The sequence below is a fragment of the Pieris brassicae genome, chromosome 12 (assembly GCF_905147105.1).
Source record: "Pieris brassicae chromosome 12, ilPieBrab1.1, whole genome shotgun sequence".
In the NCBI taxonomy this organism is placed as follows: Eukaryota; Metazoa; Arthropoda; class Insecta; order Lepidoptera; family Pieridae; genus Pieris; species Pieris brassicae.
Window position 1 is genome coordinate 79,770 of NC_059676.1, and position 27,804 is coordinate 107,573.

Sequence of the window (27,804 nt, forward strand, 5' to 3'; positions counted from 1 at the left end):
TTAGCAAGCTTTACGAGAAGGTACTTAAAAAGCGCCTCCTAGACTTTGCCCTAGATAAGGGGCTCATTCCCGATGAGCAGTTTGGCTTCAGGCCGGCCCACTCGTGCGTTCATCAAGTCCATCGAATCACGGAGCACATCCTCTCCGGGATGAACAGCTCCCTGAAACCGAGAGCCACGGGTGCGCTCTTCTTCGACATAGCGAAAGCTTTCGACAAGGTCTGGCACAACGGCTTGGTTTACAAGCTCTACCACCTTAATGTGCCACTAAGACTCGTGCGTATCGTACACGACTTCTTGTCCGACCGCTCAATGCGCTATCGCGTAGAAGGAACGTTATCGTCTCCTCGCCCCATCATGGCCGGAGTCCCTCAGGGCTCGGTCCTCTCGCCCCTTCTGTTCACGCTGTATACCGGCGACATCCCTAGGGCTCCCAATGTGGAGCTAGCCCTCTATGCCGATGACACCGCTCTCTATACCACCCATAAAGATAGAGGTGTCATTGTGGACAGACTCCAGACCGCTACCACGTCGTTAGGCGAATGGTTTCGGAAATGGGGCTTCCAAATAAATCCCGAGAAAAGCGTAGCAGTTCTCTTTGCCAGGGGCAACCCCGGTGCTATCGCTAGGGATAAATTTCACCTCAAGACAGAGGTAACCCTATACGGGCAAGCCATTCCATGGCAAAAGTCCGTTAAATATCTAGGAGTCACGCTCGATAGCGGCATGTCTTTCCGAAAGCACATAGCCGCCGTTCGCAAGAAGGCACATTTTGTCCTCTCTCGCCTTCATTTCCTCCTAAATAAAAGGAGTCAAATGTCTCTAAGACACAAGGTCACCCTGTACAAGGCCTGCATCCGACCGTGCATGACATACGCTAGCGTAGTCTTTGCGCATTGTGCCCCCTCCTATATACACCGACTACAGGTGCTTCAGTCGCGATTCATGAGAATCGCGACCGGTGCGCCCTTCTATGTGAGAAACGTCGATCTCCACCATGACCTGGAGCTCCCTACCATAGCCCAATGGATGAAGTTGGCGTCCACACGCCACTTTGACAAGGCTAAACACCATCCCAATCCGCTGGTGCGTAATAGCATCAACTATTACCCCTTCCCGACAAAAAAGGCTCGTAGGAGGCCCCGACACATACTAACGGATCCGGACGATCCAATTACTGTAGCAAACAATAAATTAAATGCCGCCCGCGCGGCCAATAATAAAAATAGCCAATCACAGTTTAGGGTAAAAAACCGCCTTCACCGGGGAAGGCGAGGACCTTTACTTCGCACTTCGCTCACTACAGTGAGCTTCCGTCCTGCCCTTCAGGCGATTGACCGCCCCGCGACGGCCCAAGCCGAGGTTCGAGTCTCACAGGAGACGCCCTTGCGCTAGCCGCGGGATAAAACGCCATTCTGGCCGAGCTACGCTCGCCAAAACAGCCCGAGCTGAGCTGTAAAGGCCCTTAAGGCCAACAGCGAGATTCCATTCTCAAAAAAAAAAAAAAAAAAAAAAAAAAAACCATTTTGTCCGCCATCTTGAAAAACCAAAAATCGCATATCTTCGGAACGGGTTGCCCGATCTTCACGGGACTCTCGACCCTCGGAAGGCCTGACTTCGCTCCGCTAAATAAGTATCTTAAAATTGTAAAAAAGTAGAGTCGACTCTACCAACCCGGTTTTTTCGCCAATCAGGTCGGGTGAGGGGCGCTCATCACAACAGTGAAAACCGCGACCTCCTCCGATAAAAATTGGCAAAGTTACTACAGAAATTCGGATTGGCGGCCATTTTGTACGCCATCTTGAATAACTTAAAAGCGTTATATCTCAAAAACTACTAATCCGATTTAAAAAAGATATACATCAAACAAAAGGGCTCAAGCAGCCCGATTGGCCTGAATGGTAGAGACGGCTCTACATAGAGTCGGAAATTTTTTTAAATCTGTGATAAACCGACGAAACTAGCATAAGTTGACGGCTGCCACCCTATTGGGGACAGACCTTAGTTTAAGTTTAAAAAAGTTGACAAACCGACGGCTGCCACCCTTTTGGGGACAGACCTTAATATTAAGTATATAATAATTGTTTTAAAGAATTGTAATCCTGTTTTTGACAAATGCTATTTATTAAATTGAAATTACTGTACTGAAAATTTTAAAACAATTTACTGACTCGGCTACTACCCCTTTTGGGAGTAGACCTTAGGGTAAGTTTTATATAGTACTTTAAAAACTGTTTTAAAAAACTATTCTTCTTTATTTACTGACTCGGCTATCACCCTATTGGGGATAGACCCTTAATATAACTGGTGCCATTTGTGACAGTCTGCAAACCCTTTTGGGAGTAGGCCATAGCTTTAGGACCTATATATTGAAATTATAAATATTATCAAAATCGACAAAATTATAACTACATGCTTTTGTAAATATACAAAACATATTATATTAATTGTATTATAACACTGACACACTACAGCCTACAAACACGTAAAATAAAACATAACAAAAATGTTCGGTATACGTACTCCAACAAAGGTCACCACCCCGACACCCCAAGCGATTGAAAGAGAGGAAAGAGAAGGACTGGCCCCTGTACAGCCACAAACTCCTACCTTAACACCAGCGGTGAGAAAAAGCATCGGAGAGCTGGAAGCGGCTATAGCTCAGAGCGCAGAAGGGCTGAAAAAGCAAAAGCAATATAAAAACAGACTTACTGAAGCCGCTGCAGTGCAGCAGAGCGCTCTCCTTCAGCTTGACGCCGCCCGAAATCTCAAAGGCGAAATAAAGGCAGCGGTTACCTCGGCAGTAAAAAGACTCTACGAACTAGTCAAAGAGGCCGATTCGCAAACAAAGGAAGGAAAGGATAAGAGGAAGGAAAAGGAAAGGGGGAGCGAGGAGGCGCTAGAAAAGGTGAAAGACAAAAACAAAACATACAACATAGACACCACACCGCAAGCCAAAATGTATCAAATGGACGAACACCTTAAGCGGCTGGAAAAAGAAACTAAAAAGCTGGAAGATATAAGCAAACTACTCCAGGATAATATAAAACAAAATAAAAGAAAACCAGACGCCATCCTAGAAGATCAAAGAGGGCAGAAGATTCTTTGTCACGTCGAGGAAAACGCAAGGAAGCTCGAAGAAATTAAAGAAAAGATGGGAGAACAAGAGTTAAAAGAAATTAAAATGCTCCTAGAAACCCAAATTGAGAAAACTGATGAAAGAGACCGAAATATCGAGGAAAGAATCGAGCGGACGTATGCTAACGTCGTGGCATCAAACAGCAACACAGTGCAAAGGCAACAACCATTCACCACCAGTAACAACCAGAACCGCACAAATCACCCCCTCACATACAAGCCAAAAACACACAAGCTAGTAGTAAAGTCCAACAGCCAAGAAACGAACTCGGAGATCTACGAAAGGATACGCTCGACAGTAGACCCGAAAACTACTGGACTTCGGTTGGATACTATCCGGAAAACCAAAGATCAGAAAGTGATAGTGGGGTGCCGAGAAGAAGAACAAATAAAAGAGCTCACCGAGAGATTGCTAAGGGACAAAACACTAACAGTGGAAACCCTAAAATATAAGGATCCGCTGGTTATGTTGAGGGGCGTTCTGCAAATCCACACTGACGAGGATTTAATCCAACTTATAGGGGCGCAGAACAAGCAAATGTTCTCAGGGATCAAAGAGGAGGAACAAAGAATAACCGTCAAAAGACGCAGAACAGCAAGAAACCCTCACCTGCAGAACGTTATACTACAAGTGTCCCCTATGATATGGAAAAGAATGGTGGAGGCCGGAAGAGTGCATGTTGAACTCCAGAGAGTGGTGGTCCACGACCAGTCACCATTAATACAATGCACAAACTGCCTAGGATATGGTCACACGCGAAAATATTGTGAAAACACCAAAGAGGTCTGCGCACACTGTGGGGAGGAACACAAAAAGATGGACTGTCAAAAACACAAAACAGGACACCCCCCCATGTGCGTTAACTGTACCACGTCAAATATCAAAGCGGACCACAACGCTTTCGATACCGACTGTCCTACGAGAGCGAGATGGGAGGCACTGGCGAGAGCGACGGTAGCATACTGCTAAGGGCACCAACGGCAAACAAGACATCTATTTAATGTGCCAGGCAAACCTCCAACGAAAGGAACTGGCCCACAACGAATTAAGGATTGAGGCCAAAAACAGAGGCATACTTGCTGCTCTCGTCCAGGAACCATACACTGGCTCTGAAGGGAGGGTTAAGCAACAGTCAGGAGTCAGAGTATATCAACACGAGCAAGCAGGAGCCACCGTGACAAAGGCTGCGATTTTCGTCTTTGACGAGAACATTGAGGTAATCCAATTTCTGGAATTGACGTCGCCAAACGTGGTAGTAGTGATGCTACGCACGGAGGCATGGGAGATCACCCTGGTATCCCTCTATCTTGAGCCAGAACCCAAAGATGTCCAGCCTCACATAGACCAGATACAGAAAATATGCAGCAAGATTAAAAAGAGTGTACTTCTGGCCGGTGACGTCAATGCAAAAAGTCCGTGGTGGTGCAGCCCCATAGTCGACCACAGAGGCGACCTCATAGCAGAAACCCTCCACAGTATGAACTTTGAAATACTAAACAACAGTAACATACCAACTTACGACACTGTGAGGGGTGGGAAAATGTTCAAAAGCCACGTGGACATTACCGCATGCACCACGGACCTATTAGCGGTAATAGACGACTGGAGGGTGGAGGAAGGATTGGTGAGCTCCGACCATAACGCAATCACGTTCAAGGTAATGCTCGAAAGATCGAAAGGAAGGACAATAGAAAGAACCACTAGAAAATACAATACTAGAAAAGCAAACTGGTTCCTCTTTGAACGGCGACTGACTGGGCTCCTGGAAGAAGCCAAAATAAACATAGGAGAAATCAACAAGATAAGCAACAAGAAACAGCTAGAGGAAATGGTAGTAAAATACTCTGAAGCAGCGATCGTAGCCACAAAAGAAGCCGTTCCAGAGATAAAGAAGAGATCCTCCAATACACTACCTTGGTGGAATGAGGAGCTGGAAAAAAGAAGGAAAATGGTCAGAAAGAAGAAAAGACGCATAAGATGCGCGGCACAAGCTCGTAGGGACAAAGTTGTACAAGAATACCTAAAAGAAAAAGAGGAGTATGAAAAAATGGCCATGGAAGCGAGGACGGAGAGCTGGCGAAAATTCTGTACAAAGCAGGAAAGAGAGGGAATGTGGCAGGGGATTTACAGAGTGTTAAACCAAACAACAAGAAGAGCAGAGGATATCCCTCTCGTTGTAAATGACAAACACCACGACCCCAAAGAATCTGCCACGCTTCTCGCCGAGACATTCTACCCCCCGGACGAACCAAGAGAGGACACAGAAGAACAGAGACGTTTACGAGCAGACGCGGAGAGAGTTAACGACGGGTCGAGCAATAATGATATTCATGACCCACCGTTTACACTCTTCGAATTAAAAAGAGCAGTAAACAGCTTCAACCCTAAAAAGGCACCGGGCGGGGACGGTCTCACAGCAGATATTTGCCAAAGAGCCATCACAAGCCAACCCGAAATCTTCCGAGCAATACTAAACAAAGCCCTGGAGACTGGATCTTTTCCGAGACCGTGGAAGGAGGCGACAGTGGTGATTCTACGGAAACCCGGTAAAACCAAATACACAGAACCAAAATCTTACAGACCCATTGGCCTCCTCCCTGTAATGGGAAAGATCTACGAAAAGATGCTGGTCGAAAGACTTAAGTGGCACCTTGTGCCAAAGCTGTCGAAGAGACAGTATGGTTTCATCCCACAGCGAAGTACCGAGGACGCCCTCTATACTCTCATGAATCGAGTACACAAAAACCTAAAAGGGAAACAAATAACACTCATCATCTCGCTGGACATAGAGGGCGCCTTCGACAATGCCTGGTGGCCCAAAATACGCATGCGCCTTGCCGAAAAAAGATGTCCCATTAATCTAAGAAAAGTGTACGACGACTATCTCCAGGATCGTAAAGTTAAGCTTCGGTACGCTGGGGAAGAAGTCGAACGATTCACCACAAAGGGATGCGTGCAAGGATCTATAAGCGGACCCCTGCTCTGGAACGTCATACTGGACCCGATACTGGAGCAAATGTCCGACAACAATATATATTGTCAGGCATTTGCTGACGACGTGCTGGTGATAGTGGAGGGTGACAGTGGAGAGGAAGTCCAGACAAAGGGTAACAAAGCGTTAGAACTAGCCAGCAAATGGGGCGAAAATAACAAATTAAAATTTGGACCAAGCAAGACCCAGGCAATGATTATTACAAACAAGCTTAAATATGACACACCAAGGCTGACAGTGGGCGGAGTTGCCATCAGGCTTACAAACAAAATAAAAATCTTGGGCCTGACTATAGACGAGAAACTCACTTTCGGCGAACATGTGTCAAACATTTGTATCAAGGCAGCCAATTTATATAAACAGATGGCAAGGGCAGCTAAACAAACCTGGGGACTACATCCCGATATAGTTGCCACAATATACACAGCTGTGGTGGAGCCCATAATAACATACGCAGCAGCAGCATGGGCCAGGGCAGCCGAAAAAATCTGCGTTCGCAAAAGACTTAACGCAGTCCAAAGAGGCTTTACCCAGAAGATAGTCAAGGCAAACAAAACTGTATCCCTTAATGCAGCTTTGGCGCTTTCCGGAACCCTCCCACTGGACCTCCGGATAATAGAAGTAGCCACCCTATACATGGCGAAAAGGGGCCACTGGGAGGGCCTCCCGGACGACGTAGAGGTCGAAAGAAAAGAGGAATACTGCAAGATGGAACACCCCGCCGAAGAGCCACTACTAAACTTCGAATCAATCATAAATGAAGACGAACTGGCCAAGAGCTTTGAGGGACAACTGCAAATATTCACGGACGGCAGCAAGAGTGACAAAGATGTCGGCGCCGCTTTTTCCTGTTGGAAAAACGGGGCCGAAATAAAGTCGAAAAAACTAAAGCTATCGTCCTACTGCACCGTCTTCCAAGCGGAGGCGCTTGCTTTGGTAGTGGCTACAAAGGACGTGCAAATAGGAAACGACAAAACTTGTGCAATCTACTCGGATTCCAGATCGGTGCTACAGGCGGTAGTCAGCGGAAATTCATGGCACCCTCTTATCGTGGAGATAAGGCGCAACCTCAGAAGAGCAAACGAAAGCAACAAGAAAGTAAAACTTTACTGGATAAAAGCTCACTGTGGTCTCGCCGGGAATGAAAGAGCGGACGACCTAGCCAGAAACGCAGCAAACCATCTGAAGGCCAAACCAGAGTATGCAAGATGTCCGACATCCTATATTAAAAGGATCATTCGCGCAGACACAATCAAAAAGTGGCAGCAAAGGTACGCGGAAAGTGAGCAGGGGTTGGTGACCAGGGTATTTCTACCGGACATAAAATTAGCATACAAATTCGTTAGACAAAGAAGACCAAACAGAAACCTAGTGCACATCATGACGGGCCACGGCCCCTTTGCTAGTTATCTAAACAGATTTAATTTAAAGCGAGACCCGTCATGTCCGTGTGACAACACCACGCCGGAAACGTCCTTGCACTGTCTGCTTAGCTGCCCAATGTTTGGGGTCGCGAGGCACGAGGTGGGGGAGAAGACTGGAATCTCATTAGTAGAAAACCAGCTCCCACAGTTCGTGTCCCGCGACGACTTACGGACACACCTTGAGGAGCTTTGTGATAGAATTATACAAAGTGTCCGCAGACGGAACAGGGACTGTAACACGCCAGCACATGTGACGGAAGGCGACGTCCGGGGGACGGGGCTTTCCCATGGATAATAACCGATTATCAAAGGAAATGCCCGCACCACTCGGCGTCGTGTCCAGATACAGCGTGCGGTTGTCACACGTCACCTATATAAAAAAGTAAAAATGTAAAGATATAAATAATTGATGAATATAAGTATGCAATGTACAAAATAGATAAGGGACAAAAATGTAACTAAAATAGTTTTTGGAAATAAAAATAAATTACTACGTGTTTTAATCTAGCTAGACATTCCACGGCCCGGGGATAAACTTCGCCCGGGGAGTAGGCTGAGTAGGAAAAAAAAAAAAAAAAAAAAAAAAAAAAAAAAAAAAACCTAACCTAACCTAACCTAACCTAACCTAACCTAACCTAACCTAACCTAACCTAACCTAACCTAACCTAACCTAACCTAACCTAACCTAACCTAACCTAACCTAACCATTTCTGTGTACTTTGAAGGCGATGAACCCATCGAACCATACCTCGAACAACTAGGAAGCGTCACGAAAAAGCTAAAAACCAAGATGGTGCTAATAGGAGGGGACGTGAACGCATGGAGTGAGTGGTGGGGGAGCCGAAACGAAGACGCACGAGGAAAGGAATTACGAGGGTTCCTTGATGAGGAAGGGCTGAGCATCCTAAATTGTGGCAACACACCCACCTTCGACACCGTACGAGGGGGCCGTAGATACACGAGTGCAGTTGATATCACCGTATGCACAACGGCTCTCCTCAGCAAGGTAACAAGATGGTGGGTTGATACTTCGATTACCAGTTCAGACCACAACACAATTTTTGTGACTACAGCCCTTCAAAAACCCCAAACGCACACACTACCAAAAACGACCCGCAAATACAATACGAAAAAAGCAGACTGGGAGGAATTCAAGAACAATGTAAGGGGACATGGCATAAGCACAGAAACCATTCAAGGACAGAACACAAAAGCCGGGGTCAACAACTTAGTAATGAGCTACATGAAATCAATTATAAATGCCGCTGAAAAATATATCCCCAAATATAAACAAAAAAGGAAACGCTTCGAACCACCCTGGTGGAACAAGGAAATAGAGGCCCTTAAGAAAGATATGACAAGGAAAAAGAAAAGGATCTCATACGCAGCTCCCAGGAGGAGAGAGTGCGTAATAACCGCCTACCTGGAGGCGAAAAAGACATATGAAGAGGAGATCGAGAGGGCCCAGAAGGAAGGGTGGAAAAAACTTTGCACGAAGCGAGAAGGGGAAAGCTTATGGGACAGGATATATAAAATAATAAGGAAGGCGGAAGGGATCAGGGAGGACACCACGCTGATAGAGAAGGGCATTTCGTTGAATTCAGAACAATCCGTGCAGCTGCTGGCCCAGAAATTCTTCCCGCCAGACAAGTATGAGATGGATAATGATATCCATCGATTAACAAGAAAAGCAGTCGAGGAAATGACAAGCAGCCTGCGGGAAAGTAGTGCTGATGAAGTGCCAATTACAATGGCGGAGCTCATCGGCACTGCTCGAAGCTTCAACCCGAGGAAGGCCCCGGGGGCTGACGGACTCACCGCCGATATCTGCTGCGCAGCTATCACGGCGAACCCGGAGGTTCCCCTGGCCATCTTCAACAAATGCCTCGAAGTGGGATGCTTCCCTGATCTATGGAAGGAATGCACGATAGTGGTACTGAGGAAGCCAGGAAAGGAGGACTACGCGGCCGCCAAGTCATACCGTCCAATAGGCCTCCTGCCAGTCATGGGGAAGATACTAGAAAAGGTGATGATAAACAGAATTAGACACAGCCTACTCCCCAGGATGAGCAGGAGGCAGTATGGCTTTATGCCGGGAAAAAGCACGGAAGATGCCCTCTTCGATATCTTGACCAAAGCGAGGAGCCACATAAAAAACAAAGAAATAGTGTTGATGGTGTCGCTGGATATCGAGGGGGCTTTCGACAACGCTTGGTGGCCAGCGATCAAGTACCAACTGGCGAAGAAAGACTGTCCCAAGCAACTAAGGCTGGTAGTGGAAGACTACTTCAAAGGCAGGAGAGTGGTGGTCCGCTACGCAAACAGAGAGCATGTGAGGCAACCGGAAAAGGGATGCATCCAAGGCTCGATTAGCGGCCCCACTTTCTGGAACATCTTGCTCGACCCACTACTGGTCGAATTAGAAGAAGATGGGACATACGCACAGGCTTTCGCAGACGATGTGGTGCTGATGTTCAGCGGAACGGACACGCACTCCATCGAGAACCGAGCAAACGTTGCCCTCGAGTATGTGAGGAAGTGGGGTATCGAGAATAAGCTCAACTTCGCGCCACAAAAAACCAAAGCAATGGTCCTGACGCGAAGGTTGAAGTTCGATACCCCAAAAATTAGAATGAATGGACAGGATATTGTCATAGAGAAGGAAATTAAACTATTGGGATTGACTATAGACGAAGGGCTAACGTTTAACAAGCACGTGCAAAATGTCACGAGGAAAGCGGCAGATATACATAAAAAAGTAGCAAGAATGGCGAAGCTGGAATGGGGAATGACGGGAGACATGGTACACCAGGTATACCAAGCCGTCATAGAGCCGATAATTACATACGCGTCGGCAGCCTGGGCACCGACAGTTAAGAAACTGTGCACAAGGAAAAAGCTGGAGACGGTGCAGAGGGCATTTGCACAAAAAATTGCAAAGACATATAGGACGGCATCGCTAAATTCCGCGACGCTATTGGCGGGGATACTGCCCCTCGACCTCAGGGTGGAAGAAGCCGCCGCAATGTTTGAGGCCAGGAGGGGGTCGTCTCCGTTCTTACGCGAAGGAGACCGGATTGAGCGAGCCGTACCTGCAATAGAAGAACCCCATCCCGCGGAAAAACCGGAGATAAGCTTCGCCATCACCAATGACCCCGGCCAATTACAAAACGACGACACAACCATATCTATATATACGGACGGAAGCAAGACGGAGCGAGGAGTGGGAGCCGCCTGGTCAAAATGGGAAAATGGCAAAGAGATTAAATGGAAAAAGATAAAGATGGCCCCCTACTGCACCGTCTATCAAGCAGAGCTGGCAGCTCTCGTTGGTGCAATAGGGGAGGCGGCGATGGGGGGTACTAACGTGAACATCTGCAGCGACTCGAGGTCCTCGCTCGAGGCCATCGCGGGCGGACGCTCTCGAAATCCCCGAGTCGTCGAGATCCGCCGACACCTAGTGGAGAGCCGAAGAAACGGCCAAAATATAAAACTCCACTGGGTGAAGGCGCACGTCGGCACAGAGGGGAATGAGAGGGCGGACGAACTCGCGAGGGCCGCGGCGGATACCTCAAAGGTCAAAGCAGTCCACGTGGAGTACCCCCTATCGCACATCAAGAAGGAAGTGAGAAGGAAGACGCTAGAAGAGTGGGACCGGCGGTACAGAGAGGGAGTAAATGGAGGAACAACGAAACTGTTCTTCAGCAACATCACTGAGGCACACAAAAATATAAGAGAAAGAAGATTCAGTCCTGAGATGACACAGGTACTCACAGGCCATGGGCCCTTTGCAGGGTACCTGTGTCGTTTCAAACTGAAAGAATCGCCAGAATGCGAATGCGACAGTGGGGTGGAACAATCCATCCCTCACTTACTAACGGAGTGCCCGATTTTTGCCTCCTCCAGGTGCGACCTGGAACAAATGACTGGCATGTCGCTTAGTCTCCAGGGACTGCCCGACATGCTAGCTTGTCACAGGACGCACCTGGAGGCTTTTTGCCAAAAAATTACTAGACGAACAGTCAGGTTCAATAAAAGTAAAGCCAGGGCGGGGACCGCGAGGCGGCCGGCGCCCACTTGCTAATGGGTATTATGAGAATACTCACGGACAAGTGAAATCCGCCCGCCTCGCGGGCCACGTCTCGCCATAGAAAGGACTGCAAAACATTAGAGTAAAAAATTAGATATAAGTAGGTTAAGCAAAGTCTGTGAAAATCTGTATTTAAATCCTACTAAAAATTGAGTTGTGTGTAAATTATTGTGAGGATGAATGACAGAAAAGAGGGAAGTTTAGCTTAGACAACGCCCCCGGCGATAAAGTAGCCGGGGAAGGTAGGCCTATTAGGTGTTATTAAAAAAAAAAAAAAAAAAAAAAAAAAAAAAAAAAAAAAAAAAAACCTAACCTAACCTAACCTAACCTAACCTAACCTAACCTAACCTAACCTAACCTAACCTAACCTAACCTAACCTAACCTAACCTAACCTAACCTAACCTAACCTAACCTAACCTAACCTAACCTAACCTAACCTAACCTAACCTAACCTAACCTAACCTAACCTAACCTAACCTAACCTAACCTAACCTAACCTAACCTAACCTAACCTAACCTAACCTAACCTAACCTAACCTAACCTAACGTGTCGCAGTTGAACCGCCGTCCGAGTTGGTCAGAAACTAGTAGCGCTCCGGGTCTAAAAATCCTAAAAATAGGTTTTTTGTTTCCAATTAAACAGTGTTACACATCATTTTGTGCGTCTTCTGACGACGAATCTTATAATGTAAAGTTTTTGTAACAAAAAATTTAAAAAAGTGACAAAAAAGTGCAAAAAACCTAAAAATTTAAAGAATTTGGTGACAAAAGTGAGTGCGACGCGCAAACCAGATCGGTGACCCGACAATTTTTGTGCACCGTTTGATGCGCCTCTGAAAGCTGCTTCGATCGATGCCTCACTCGGATTTTTTGGCTTAAAGGTTTGGGAAAAATTTCTTAAAAACAAAAAAGGGGCGTGACCACCAGACGGTGAATTAGAGCCGTCCCCCACTGGTGCTATATGTCAAACGACGTGTCTTAAAAAGTCTAGAAGATTGACGTATAGCACGAAAAAATCGGACTTGGGGGAAAATTTTTAAAGGGAAATAATCAACATAACCTAACAGAAACTAAGTGTTTTATACCATAACTTTAAAACTAAAGCGGTGACCCCAACAATAAAAATCACCAATAGATAGAGCTCAAAAAGTTGCGTTTAACAAGGGGTCGAGGTGAATTTTTCGACCAGGAACAAAAAAGAAAAAGGGGAAAAACCTAAAAACCACGTGGCACGTGGTCGGTGTTCCCGAGCTAAATCATCAACGTGCGACACACTAAAAAGAAGCTCTCGTCGAGTTCTACCGAACAACGCTTTAGAAACTAAAATCGACTCAGCGGTTCCGGAGAAAAGGCGACGGGAAGACTCAGTATAAAAAACAGGGAATAACTCGGGAACGGTAGGAGATAGGGGTTTTTTTTAACGTCACCCCAGTATATGGATATATATCCATATACTGGTCTTGGTTGCGGGGCTTAGCTTTATATTATAAAAGTTTTTAAAATTCAAAAATCAAAAATTTGCAAAAATACCAAAAATTTACAAAATTTTTCAAAATCGGTAAAACTTTAACAGCCCGTAACTCAAAAACGGTGCATTTTTCGGGATTTTTGATAGCAGACTTGTATACGTATATACGTATACAAGCCTTGCTCCTATTATTAATTTATATATAAATACATAAAAAACTTCCCCCCTGGTGGGAGTTACCCCCCAACCCCCCCCCTCTCGCCGTTTTCGAGTTGTCCTCAAAAATAGTTGTAATTAGTATAAGATATTAGGATAAGACCTCACTGCGGGGCACTGTCGGCTCAAACATTTCAGCAGTTTTTAAGAAATCCCACTTTTATTAAAAAGATTTATAGAATTACCCATCCCCACCCTTTTTTATAAAATCGTATTAATTGCTCTAAATAGAAAATTCTTAGGGCAATACGAAGGAGAAAACCGCGTCGAGATCGGAGCAAGGACACCGAAACTACGATAAATTTTTCATTTCGGCGGCCATTTTGTCCGCCATCTTGAAAAACCAAAAATCGCATATCTTCGGAACGGGTTGCCCGATCTTCACGGGACTCTCGACCCTCGGAAGGCCTGACTTCGCTCCGCTAAATAAATATCTAAAAATTGTAAAAAAGTAGAGTCGACTCTACCAACCCGGTTTTTTCGCCAATCAGGTCGGGTGAGGGGCGCTCATCACAACAGTGAAAACCGCGACCTCCTCCGATAAGAATTGGCAAAGTTATTACAGAAATTCGGATTGGCGGCCATTTTGTACGCCATCTTGAATAACTTAAAAGCGTTATAGCTCAAAAACTACTAATCCGATTTAAAAAAGATATACATCAAACAAAAGGGCTCAAGCAGCCCGATTGGCCTGGATGGTAGAGACGGCTCTACATAGAGTCGGAAAATTTTTTTAAATCTGTGATAAACCGACGAAACTAGCATAAGTTGACGGCTGCCACCCTATTGGGGACAGACCTTAGTTTAAGTTTAAAAAAGTTGACAAACCGACGGCTGCCACCCTTTTGGGGACAGACCTTAATATTAAGTATATAATAATTGTTTTAAAGAATTGTAATCCTGTTTTTGACAAATACTATTTATTAAATTGAAATTACTGTACTGAAAATTTTAAAACAATTTACTGACTCGGCTACTACCCCTTTTGGGAGTAGACCTTAGGGTAAGTTTTATATAGTATTTTAAAAACTGTTTTAAAAAACTATTCTTCTTTATTTACTGACTCGGCTATCACCCTATTGGGGATAGACCCTTAATATAACTGGTGCCATTCGTGACAGTCTGCAAACCCTTTTGGGAGTAGGCCATAGCTTTAAGACCTATATATTGAAATTATAAATATTATCAAAATCGACAAACTTATAACTACATGCTTTTGTAAATATACAAAACATATTATATTAATTGTATTATAACACTGACACACTACAGCCTACAAACACGTAAAATAAAACATAACAAAAATGTTCGGTATACGTACTCCAACAAAGGTCACCACCCCGACACCCCAAGCGATTGAAAGAGAGGAAAGAGAAGGACTGGCCCCTGTACAGCCACAAACTCCTACCTTAACACCAGCGGTGAGAAAAAGCATCGGAGAGCTGGAAGCGGCTATAGCTCAGAGCGCAGAAGGGCTGAAAAAGCAAAAGCAATATAAAAACAGACTTACTGAAGCCGCTGCAGTGCAGCAGAGCGCTCTCCTTCAGCTTGACGCCGCCCGAAATCTCAAAGGCGAAATAAAGGCAGCGGTTACCTCGGCAGTAAAAAGACTCTACGAACTAGTCAAAGAGGCCGATTCGCAAACAAAGGAAGGAAAGGATAAGAGGAAGGAAAAGGAAAGGGGGAGCGAGGAGGTGCTAGAAAAGGAGAAAGACAAAAACAAAACATACAACATAGACACCACACCGCAAGCCAAAATGTATCAAATGGACGAACACCTTAAGCGGCTGGAAAAAGAAACTAAAAAGCTGGAAGATGTAAGCAAACTACTCCAGGATAATATAAAACAAAATAAAAGAAAACCAGACGCCATCCTAGAAGATCAAAGAGGGCAGAAGATTCTTTGTCACGTCGAGGAAAACGCAAGGAAGCTCGAAGAAATTAAAGAAAAGATGGGAGAACAAGAGCTAAAAGAAATTAAAATGCTCCTAGAAACCCAAATTGAGAAAACTGATGAAAGAGACCGAAATATCGAGGAAAGAATCGAGCGGACGTATGCTAACGTCGTGGCATCAAACAGCAACACAGTGCAAAGGCAACAACCATTCACCACCAGTAACAACCAGAACCGCACAAATCACCCCCTCACATACAAGCCAAAAACACACAAGCTAGTAGTAAAGTCCAACAGCCAAGAAACGAATTCGGAGATCTACGAAAGGATACGCTCGACAGTAGACCCGAAAACTACTGGACTTCGGTTGGATACTATCCGGAAAACCAAAGATCAGAAAGTGATAGTGGGGTGCCGAGAAGAAGAACAAATAAAAGAGCTCACCGAGAGATTGCTAAGGGACAAAACACTAACAGTGGAAACCCTAAAATATAAGGATCCGCTGGTTATGTTGAGGGGCGTTCTGCAAATCCACACTGATGAGGATTTAATCCAACTTATAGGGGCGCAGAACAAGCAAATGTTCTCAGGGATCAAAGAGGAGGAACAAAGAATAACCGTCAAAAGACGCAGAACAGCAAGAAACCCTCACCTGCAGAACGTTATACTACAAGTGTCCCCTATGATATGGAAAAGAATGGTGGAGGCCGGAAGAGTGCATGTTGAACTCCAGAGAGTGGTGGTCCACGACCAGTCACCATTAATACAATGCACAAACTGCCTAGGATATGGTCACACGCGAAAATATTGTGAAAACACCAAAGAGGTCTGCGCACACTGTGGGGAGGAACACAAAAAGATGGACTGTCAAAAACACAAAACAGGACACCCCCCCATGTGCGTTAACTGTACCACGTCAAATATCAAAGCGGACCACAACGCTTTCGATACCGACTGTCCTACGAGAGCGAGATGGGAGGCACTGGCGAGAGCGACGGTAGCATACTGCTAAGGGCACCAACGGCAAACAAGACATCTATTTAATGTGCCAGGCAAACCTCCAACGAAAGGAACTGGCCCAAAACGAATTAAGGATTGAGGCCAAAAACAGAGGCATACTTGCTGCTCTCGTCCAGGAACCATACACTGGCTCTGAAGGGAGGGTTAAGCAACAGTCAGGAGTCAGAGTATATCAACACGAGCAAGCAGGAGCCACCGTGACAAAGGCTGCGATTTTCGTCTTTGACGAGAACATTGAGGTAATCCAATTTCTGGAATTGACATCGCCAAACGTGGTAGTAGTGATGCTACGCACGGAGGCATGGGAGATCACCCTGGTATCCCTCTATCTTGAGCCAGAACCCAAAGATGTCCAGCCTCACATAGACCAGATACAGAAAATATGCAGCAAGATTAAAAAGAGTGTACTTCTGGCCGGTGACGTCAATGCAAAAAGTCCGTGGTGGTGCAGCCCCATAGTCGACCACAGAGGCGACCTCATAGCAGAAACCCTCCACAGTATGAACTTTGAAATACTAAACAACAGTAACATACCAACTTACGACACTGTGAGGGGTGGGAAAATGTTCAAAAGCCACGTGGACATCACCGCATGCACCACGGACCTATTAGCGGTAATAGACGACTGGAGGGTGGAGGAAGGATTGGTGAGCTCCGACCATAACGCAACCACGTTCAAGGTAATGCTCGAAAGATCGAAAGGAAGGACAATAGAAAGAACCACTAGAAAATACAATACTAGAAAAGCAAACTGGTTCCTCTTTGAACGGCGACTGACTGAGCTCCTGGAAGAAGCCAAAATAAACATAGGAGAAATCAACAAGATAAGCAACAAGAAACAGCTAGAGGAAATGGTAGCAAAATACTCTGAAGCAGCGATCGTAGCCACAAAAGAAGCCGTTCCAGAGATAAAGAAGAGATCCTCCAATACACTACCTTGGTGGAATGAGGAGCTGGAAAAAAGAAGGAAAATGGTCAGAACGAAGAAAAGACGCATAAGATGCGCGGCACAAGCTCGTAGGGACAAAGTTGTACAAGAATACCTAAAAGAAAAAGAGGAGTATGAAAAAATGGCCATGGAAGCGAGGACGGAGAGCTGGCGAAAATTCTGTACAAAGCAGGAAAGAGAGGGAATGTGGCAGGGGATTTACAGAGTGTTAAACCAAACAACAAGAAGAGCAGAGGATATCCCTCTCGTTGTAAATGACAAACACCACGACCCCAAAGAATCTGCCACGCTTCTCGCCGAGACATTCTACCCCCCGGACGAACCAAGAGAGGACACAGAAGAACAGAGACGTTTACGAGCAGACGCGGAGAGAGTTAACGACGGGTCGAGCAATAATGATATTCATGACCCACCGTTTACACTCTTCGAATTAAAAAGAGCAGTAAACAGCTTCAACCCTAAAAAGGCACCGGGCGGGGACGGTCTCACAGCAGATATTTGCCAAAGAGCCATCACAAGCCAACCCGAAATCTTCCGAGCAATACTAAACAAAGCCCTGGAGACTGGATCTTTTCCGAGACCGTGGAAGGAGGCGACAGTGGTGATTCTACGGAAACCCGGTAAAACCAAATACACAGAACCAAAATCTTACAGACCCATTGGCCTCCTCCCTGTAATGGGAAAGATCTACGAAAAGATGCTGGTCGAAAGACTTAAGTGGCACCTTGTGCCAAAGCTGTCGAAGAGACAGTATGGTTTCATCCCACAGCGAAGTACCGAGGACGCCCTCTATACTCTCATGAATCGAGTACACAAAAACCTAAAAGGGAAACAAATAACACTCATCATCTCGCTGGACATAGAGGGCGCCTTCGACAATGCCTGGTGGCCCAAAATACGCATGCGCCTTGCCGAAAAAAGATGTCCCATTAATCTAAGAAAAGTGTACGACGACTATCTCCAGGATCGTAAAGTTAAGCTTCGGTACGCTGGGGAAGAAGTCGAACGATTCACCACAAAGGGATGCGTGCAAGGATCTATAAGCGGACCCCTGCTCTGGAACGTCATACTGGACCCGATACTGGAGCAAATGTCCGACAACAATATATATTGTCAGGCATTTGCTGACGACGTGCTGGTGATAGTGGAGGGTGACAGTGGAGAGGAAGTCCAGACAAAGGGTAACAAAGCGTTAGAACTAGCCAGGAAATGGGGCGAAAATAACAAATTAAAATTTGGACCAAGCAAGACCCAGGCAATGATTATTACAAATAAGCTTAAATATGACACACCAAGGCTGACAGTGGGAGGAGTTGCCATCAGGCTTACAAACAAAATAAAAATCTTGGGCCTGACTATAGACGAGAAACTCACTTTCGGCGAACATGTGTCAAACATCTGTATCAAGGCAGCCAATTTATATAAACAGATGGCAAGGGCAGCTAAACAAACCTGGGGACTACATCCCGATATAGTTGCCACAATATACACAGCTGTGGTGGAGCCCATAATAACATACGCAGCAGCAGCATGGGCCAGGGCAGCCGAAAAAATCTGCGTTCGCAAAAGACTTAACGCAGTCCAAAGAGGCTTTACCCAGAAGATAGTCAAGGCAAACAAAACTGTATCCCTTAATGCAGCTTTGGCGCTTTCCGGAACCCTCCCACTGGACCTCCGGATAATAGAAGTAGCCACCCTATACATGGCGAAAAGGGGCCACTGGGAGGGCCTCCCGGACGACGTAGAGGTCGAAAGAAAAGAGGAATACTGCAAGATGGAACACCCCGCCGAAGAGCCACTACTAAACTTCGAATCAATCATAAATGAAGACGAACTCGCCAAGAGCTTTGAGGGACAACTGCAAATATTCACGGACGGCAGCAAGAATGACAAAGATGTCGGCGCCGCTTTTTCCTGTTGGAAAAACGGGGCCGAAATAAAGTCGAAAAAACTAAAGCTATCGTCCTACTGCACCGTCTTCCAAGCGGAGGCGCTTGCTTTGGTAGTGGCTACAAAGGACGTGCAAATAGGAAACGACAAAACTTGTGCAATCTACTCGGATTCCAGATCGGTGCTACAGGCGGTAGTCAGCGGAAATTCATGGCACCCTCTTATCGTGGAGATAAGGCGCAACCTCAGAAGAGCAAACGAAAGCAACAAGAAAGTAAAACTTTACTGGATAAAAGCTCACTGTGGTCTCGCCGGGAATGAAAGAGCGGACGACCTAGCCAGAAACGCAGCAAACCATCTGAAGGCCAAACCAGAGTATGCAAGATGTCCGACATCCTATATTAAAAGGATCATTCGCGCAGACACAATCAAAAAGTGGCAGCAAAGGTACGCGGAAAGTGAGCAGGGGTTGGTGACCAGGGTATTTCTACCGGACATAAAATTAGCATACAAATTCGTTAGACAAAGAAGACCAAACAGAAACCTAGTGCACATCATGACGGGCCACGGCCCCTTTGCTAGTTATCTAAACAGTTTTAATTTAAAGCGAGACCCGTCATGTCCGTGTGACAACACCACGCCGGAAACGTCCTTGCACTGTCTGCTTAGCTGCCCAATGTTTGGGGTCGCGAGGCACGAGGTGGGGGAGAAGACTGGAATCTCATTAGTAGAAAACCAGCTCCCACAGTTCGTGTCCCGCGACGACTTACGGACACACCTTGAGGAGCTTTGTGATAGAATTATACAAAGTGTCCGCAGACGGAACAGGGACTGTAACACGCCAGCACATGTGACGGAAGGCGACGTCCGGGGGACGGGGCTTTCCCATGGATAATAACCGATTATCAAAGGAAATGCCCGCACCACTCGGCGTCGTGTCCAGATACAGCGTGCGGTTGTCACACGTCACCTATATAAAAAAGTAAAAATGTAAAGATATAAATAATTGATGAATATAAGTATGCAATGTACAAAATAGATAAGGGACAAAAATGTAACTAAAATAGTTTTTTTTGGAAATAAAAATAAATTACTACGTGTTTTAATCTAGCTAGACATTCCACGGCCCGGGGATAAACTTCGCCCGGGGAGTAGGCTGAGTAGGAAAAAAAAAAAAAAAAAAAAAAAAAAAAAAAAAAAAAAAAAAAAAAAAAAAAAAAAAAAAAAAAAAAAAAAAAAAAAAAAAAAAAAAAAAAAAAAAAAAAAAAACCTAACCTAACCTAACCTAACCTAACCTAACCTAACCTAACCTAACCTAACCTAACCTAACCTAACCTAACCTAACCTAACCTAACCTAACCTAACCTAACCTAACCTAACCTAACCTAACCTAACCTAACCTAACCTAACCTAACCTAACCTAACCTAACCTAACCTAACCTAACCTAACCTAACCTAACCTAACCGGATCAGGGAGGACACCACGCTGATAGAGAAGGGCATTTCGTTGAATTCAGATCAATCCGTGCAGCTGCTGGCCCAGAAATTCTTCCCGCCAGACAATTATGAGATGGATAATGATATCCATCGATTAACAAGAAAAGCAGTCGAGGAAATGACCAGCAGCCTGCGGGAAAGTAGTGCTGATGAAGTGCCAATCACAATGGCGGAGCTCATCGGCACTGCTCGAAGCTTCAACCCGAGGAAGGCCCCGGGGGCTGACGGACTCACCGCCGATATCTGCTGCGCAGCTATCACGGCGAACCCGGAGGTTCCCCTGGCCATCTTCAACAAATGCCTCGAAGTGGGATGCTTCCCTGATCTATGGAAGGAATGCACGATAGTGGTACTGAGGAAGCCAGGAAAGGAGGACTACGCGGCCGCCAAGTCATACCGTCCAATAGGCCTCCTGCCAGTCATGGGGAAGATACTAGAAAAGGTGATGATAAACAGAATTAGACACAGCCTACTCCCCAGGATGAGCAGGAGGCAGTATGGCTTTATGCCGGGAAAAAGCACGGAAGATGCCCTCTTCGATATCTTGACCAAAGCGAGGAGCCACATAAAAAACAAAGAAATAGTGTTGATGGTGTCGCTGGATATCGAGGGGGCTTTCGACAACGCTTGGTGGCCAGCGATCAAGTACCAACTGGCGAAGAAAGACTGTCCCAAGCAACTAAGGCTGGTAGTGGAAGACTACTTCAAAGGCAGGAGAGTGGTGGTCCGCTACGCAAACAGAGAGCATGTGAGGCAACCGGAAAAGGGATGCATCCAAGGCTCGATTAGCGGCCCCACTTTCTGGAACATCTTGCTCGACCCACTACTGGTCGAATTAGAAGAAGATGGGACATACGCACAGGCTTTCGCAGACGATGTGGTGCTGATGTTCAGCGGAACGGACACGCACTCCATCGAGAACCGAGCAAACGTTGCCCTCGAGTATGTGAGGAAGTGGGGTATCGAGAATAAGCTCAACTTCGCGCCACAAAAAACCAAAGCAATGGTCCTGACGCGAAGGTTGAAGTTCGATACCCCAAAAATTAGAATGAATGGACAGGATATTGTCATAGAGAAGGAAATTAAACTATTGGGATTGACTATAGACGAAGGGCTAACGTTTAACAAGCACGTGCAAAATGTCACGAGGAAAGCGGCAGATATACATAAAAAAGTAGCAAGAATGGCGAAGCTGGAATGGGGAATGACGGGAGACATGGTACACCAGGTATACCAAGCCGTCATAGAGCCGATAATTACATACGCGTCGGCAGCCTGGGCAACGACAGTTAAGAAACTGTGCACAAGGAAAAAGCTGGAGACGGTGCAGAGGGCATTTGCACAAAAAATTGCAAAGACATATAGGACGGCATCGCTAAATTCCGCGACGCTATTGGCGGGGATACTGCCCCTCGACCTCAGGGTGGAAGAAGCCGCCGCAATGTTTGAGGCCAGGAGGGGGTCGTCTCCGTTCTTACGCGAAGGAGACCGGATTGAGCGAGCCGTACCTGCAATAGAAGAACCCCATCCCGCGGAAAAACCGGAGATAAGCTTCGCCATCACCAATGACCCCGGCCAGTTACAAAACGACGACACAACCATATCTATATATACGGACGGAAGCAAGACGGAGCGAGGAGTGGGAGCCGCCTGGTCAAAATGGGAAAATGGCAAAGAGATTAAATGGAAAAAGATAAAGATGGCCCCCTACTGCACCGTCTATCAAGCAGAGCTGGCAGCTCTCGTTGGTGCAATAGGGGAGGCGGCGATGGGGGGTACTAACGTGAACATCTGCAGCGACTCGAGGTCCTCGCTCGAGGCCATCGCGGGCGGACGCTCTCGAAATCCCCGAGTCGTCGAGATCCGCCGACACCTAGTGGAGAGCCGAAGAAACGGCCAAAATATAAAACTCCACTGGGTGAAGGCGCACGTCGGCACAGAGGGGAATGAGAGGGCGGACGAACTCGCGAGGGCCGCGGCGGATACCTCAAAGGTCAAAGCAGTCCACGTGGAGTACCCCCTATCGCACATCAAGAAGGAAGTGAGAAGGAAGACGCTAGAAGAGTGGGACCGGCGGTACAGAGAGGGAGTAAATGGAGGAACAACGAAACTGTTCTTCAGCAACATCACTGAGGCACACAAAAATATAAGAGAAAGAAGATTCAGTCCTGAAATGACACAGGTACTCACAGGCCATGGGCCCTTTGCTGGGTACCTGTGTCGTTTCAAACTGAAAGAATCGCCAGATTGCGAATGCGACAGAGGGGTGGAACAAACCATCCCTCACCTACTAACGGAGTGCCCGATTTTTGCCTCCTCCAGGTGCGACCTGGAACAAATGACTGGCATGTCGCTTAGTCTCCAGGGACTGCCCGACATGCTAGCTTGTCACAGGACGCACCTGGAGGCTTTTTGCCAAAAAATTACTAGACGAACAGTCAGGTTCAATAAAAGTAAAGCCAGGGCGGGGACCGCGTGGCGGCCGGCGCCCACTTGCTAATGGGTATTATGAGAATACTCACGGACAAGTGAAATCCGCCCGCCTCGCGGGCCACGTCTCGCCATAGAAAGGACTGCAAGACATTAGAATAAGAAATAAGATATAAGTAGGTTAAGCAAAGTCTGTGAAAATCTGTATTTAAATCCTAATAAAAATTGAGTTGTGTGTAAATTATTGTGAGGATGAATGACAGAAAAGAGGGAAGTTTAGCTTAGTCAACGCCCCCGGCGATAAAGTAGCCGGGGAAGGTAGGCCTATTAGGTGTTATAAAAAAAAAAAAAAAAAAAAAAAAAAAAAACCTAACCTAACCTAACCTAACCTAACCTAACCTAACCTAACCTAACCTAACGAGTCGCAGTTGAACCGCCGTCCGAGTTGGTCAGAAACTAGTAGCGCTCCGGGTCTAAAAATCCTAAAAATAGGTTTTTTGTTTCCAATTAAACAGTGTTACACATCATTTTGTGCGTCTTCTGACGACGAATCTTATAATGTAAAGTTTTTGTAACAAAAAATTTAAAAAAGTGACAAAAAAGTGCAAAAAACCTAAAAATTTAAAGAATTTGGTGACAAAAGTGAGTGCGACGCGCAAACCAGATCGGTGACCCGACAATTTTTGTGCACCGTTTGATGCGCCTCTGAAAGCTGCTTCGATCGATGCCTCACTCGGATTTTTTGGCTTAAAGGTTTGGGAAAAATTTCTTAAAAACAAAAAAGGGGCGTGACCACCAGACGGTGAATTAGAGCCGTCCCCCACTGGTGCTATATGTCAAACGACGTGTCTTAAAAAGTCTAGAAGATTGACGTATAGCACGAAAAAATCGGACTTGGGGGAAAATTTTTAAAGGGAAATAATCAACATAACCTAACAGAAACTAAGTGTTTTATACCATAACTTTAAAACTAAAGCGGTGACCCCAACAATAAAAATCACCAATAGATAGAGCTCAAAAAGTTGCGTTTAACAAGGGGTCGAGGTGAATTTTCCGACCAGGAACAAAAAAGAAAAAGGGGAAAAACCTAAAAACCACGTGGCACGTGGTCGGTGTTCCCGAGCTAAATCATCAACGTGCGACACACTAAAAAGAAGCTCTCGTCGAGTTCTACCGAACAACGCGTCGAAAACTAAAATCGACTCAGCTGTTCCGGAGAAAAGGCGACGGGAAGACCTAGTACAAAAAACAGGGAATAACTCGGGAACGGTAGGAGATAGGGGTTTTTTAACGTCACCCCGGTATATGGATATATATCCATATACTGGTGTTGGTTGCGGGGCTTAGCTTTATATTATAAAAGTTTTTAAAATTCAAAAATCAAAAATTTGCAAAAATACCGAAAATTTACAAAATTTTTCAAAATCGGTAAAACTTTAACAGCCCGTAACTCAAAAACGGTGCATTTTTCGGGATTTTTGATAGCAGACTTGTATACGTATATACGTATACAAGCCTTGCTCCTATTATTAAATTATATATAAATACATAAAACTCCCCCCCTGGTGGGAGTTACCCCCCAACCCCCCCCCCCCTCTCGCCGTTTTCGAGTTGTCCTCAAAAATAGTTGTAATTAGTATAAGATATTAGGATAAGACATCACTGCGGGGCACTGTCGGCTCAAACATTTCAGCAGTTTTTAAGAAATCCCACTTTTATTAAAAAGATTTATAGAATTACCCATCCCCACCCTTTTTTATAAAATCGTATTAATTGCTCTAAATAGAAAATTCTTAGGGCAATACGAGGGAGAAAACCGCGTCGAGATCGGAGCAAGGACACCGAAACTACGATAAATTTTTCATTTCGGCGGCCATTTTGTCCGCCATCTTGAAAAACCAAAAATCGCATATCTTCGGAACGGGTTGCCCGATCTTCACGGGACTCTCGACCCTCGGAAGGCCTGACTTCGCTCCGCTAAATAAGTATCTAAAAATTGTAAAAAAGTAGAGTCGACTCTACCAACCCGGTTTTTTCGCCAATCAGGTCGGGTGAGGGGCGCTCATCACAACAGTGAAAACCGCGACCTCCTCCGATAAAAATTGGCAAAGTTACTACAGAAATTCGGATTGGCGGCCATTTTGTACGCCATCTTGAATAACTTAAAAGCGTTATATCTCAAAAACTACTAATCCGATTTAAAAAAGATATACATCAAACAAAAGGGCTCAAGCAGCCCGATTGGCCTGAATGGTAGAGACGGCTCTACATAGAGTCGGAATTTTTTTTAAATCTGTGATAAACCGACGAAACTAGCATAAGTTGACGGCTGCCACCCTATTGGGGACAGACCTTAGTTTAAGTTTAAAAAAGTTGACAAACCGACGGCTGCCACCCTTTTGGGGACAGACCTTAATATTAAGTATATAATAATTGTTTTAAAGAATTGTAATCCTGTTTTTGACAAATGCTATTTATTAAATTGAAATTACTGTACTGAAAATTTTAAAACAATTTACTGACTCGGCTACTACCCCTTTTGGGAGTAGACCTTAGGGTAAGTTTTATATAGTACTTTAAAAACTGTTTTAAAAAACTATTCTTCTTTATTTACTGACTCGGCTATCACCCTATTGGGGATAGACCCTTAATATAACTGGTGCCATTTGTGACAGTCTGCAAACCCTTTTGGGAGTAGGCCATAGCTTTAGGACCTATATATTGAAATTATAAATATTATCAAAATCGACAAAATTATAACTACATGCTTTTGTAAATATACAAAACATATTATATTAATTGTATTATAACACTGACACACTACAGCCTACAAACACGTAAAATAAAACATAACAAAAATGTTCGGTATACGTACTCCAACAAAGGTCACCACCCCGACACCCCAAGCGATTGAAAGAGAGGAAAGAGAAGGACTGGCCCCTGTACAGCCACAAACTCCTACCTTAACACCAGCGGTGAGAAAAAGCATCGGAGAGCTGGAAGCGGCTATAGCTCAGAGCGCAGAAGGGCTGAAAAAGCAAAAGCAATATAAAAACAGACTTACTGAAGCCGCTGCAGTGCAGCAGAGCGCTCTCCTTCAGCTTGACGCCGCCCGAAATCTCAAAGGCGAAATAAAGGCAGCGGTTACCTCGGCAGTAAAAAGACTCTACGAACTAGTCAAAGAGGCCGATTCGCAAACAAAGGAAGGAAAGGATAAGAGGAAGGAAAAGGAAAGGGGGAGCGAGGAGGCGCTAGAAAAGGTGAAAGACAAAAACAAAACATACAACATAGACACCACACCGCAAGCCAAAATGTATCAAATGGACGAACACCTTAAGCGGCTGGAAAAAGAAACTAAAAAGCTGGAAGATATAAGCAAACTACTCCAGGATAATATAAAACAAAATAAAAGAAAACCAGACGCCATCCTAGAAGATCAAAGAGGGCAGAAGATTCTTTGTCACGTCGAGGAAAACGCAAGGAAGCTCGAAGAAATTAAAGAAAAGATGGGAGAACAAGAGTTAAAAGAAATTAAAATGCTCCTAGAAACCCAAATTGAGAAAACTGATGAAAGAGACCGAAATATCGAGGAAAGAATCGAGCGGACGTATGCTAACGTCGTGGCATCAAACAGCAACACAGTGCAAAGGCAACAACCATTCACCACCAGTAACAACCAGAACCGCACAAATCACCCCCTCACATACAAGCCAAAAACACACAAGCTAGTAGTAAAGTCCAACAGCCAAGAAACGAACTCGGAGATCTACGAAAGGATACGCTCGACAGTAGACCCGAAAACTACTGGACTTCGGTTGGATACTATCCGGAAAACCAAAGATCAGAAAGTGATAGTGGGGTGCCGAGAAGAAGAACAAATAAAAGAGCTCACCGAGAGATTGCTAAGGGACAAAACACTAACAGTGGAAACCCTAAAATATAAGGATCCGCTGGTTATGTTGAGGGGCGTTCTGCAAATCCACACTGACGAGGATTTAATCCAACTTATAGGGGCGCAGAACAAGCAAATGTTCTCAGGGATCAAAGAGGAGGAACAAAGAATAACCGTCAAAAGACGCAGAACAGCAAGAAACCCTCACCTGCAGAACGTTATACTACAAGTGTCCCCTATGATATGGAAAAGAATGGTGGAGGCCGGAAGAGTGCATGTTGAACTCCAGAGAGTGGTGGTCCACGACCAGTCACCATTAATACAATGCACAAACTGCCTAGGATATGGTCACACGCGAAAATATTGTGAAAACACCAAAGAGGTCTGCGCACACTGTGGGGAGGAACACAAAAAGATGGACTGTCAAAAACACAAAACAGGACACCCCCCCATGTGCGTTAACTGTACCACGTCAAATATCAAAGCGGACCACAACGCTTTCGATACCGACTGTCCTACGAGAGCGAGATGGGAGGCACTGGCGAGAGCGACGGTAGCATACTGCTAAGGGCACCAACGGCAAACAAGACATCTATTTAATGTGCCAGGCAAACCTCCAACGAAAGGAACTGGCCCACAACGAATTAAGGATTGAGGCCAAAAACAGAGGCATACTTGCTGCTCTCGTCCAGGAACCATACACTGGCTCTGAAGGGAGGGTTAAGCAACAGTCAGGAGTCAGAGTATATCAACACGAGCAAGCAGGAGCCACCGTGACAAAGGCTGCGATTTTCGTCTTTGACGAGAACATTGAGGTAATCCAATTTCTGGAATTGACGTCGCCAAACGTGGTAGTAGTGATGCTACGCACGGAGGCATGGGAGATCACCCTGGTATCCCTCT

The 27,804-nt window shown here is 45.5% G+C and overlaps 1 protein-coding gene across 1 annotated transcript in view; it reads left to right on the top strand.

The window, feature by feature from the left end:
• The window catches only part of LOC123717093 (cingulin), an 86,667-nt gene extending 70,949 nt beyond the window's left edge, over positions 1-15,718 (top strand). The window contains exons 4-6 of the mRNA XM_045672898.1: positions 2,774-3,316; positions 14,902-15,382; positions 15,700-15,718. Coding sequence (XP_045528854.1) covers positions 2,774-3,316; positions 14,902-15,382; positions 15,700-15,718 — 1,043 coding nt within the window. The remainder of the gene's footprint in view (positions 1-2,773; positions 3,317-14,901; positions 15,383-15,699) is intronic.
• The last annotated feature ends 12,086 nt before the right edge of the window (positions 15,719-27,804 follow it).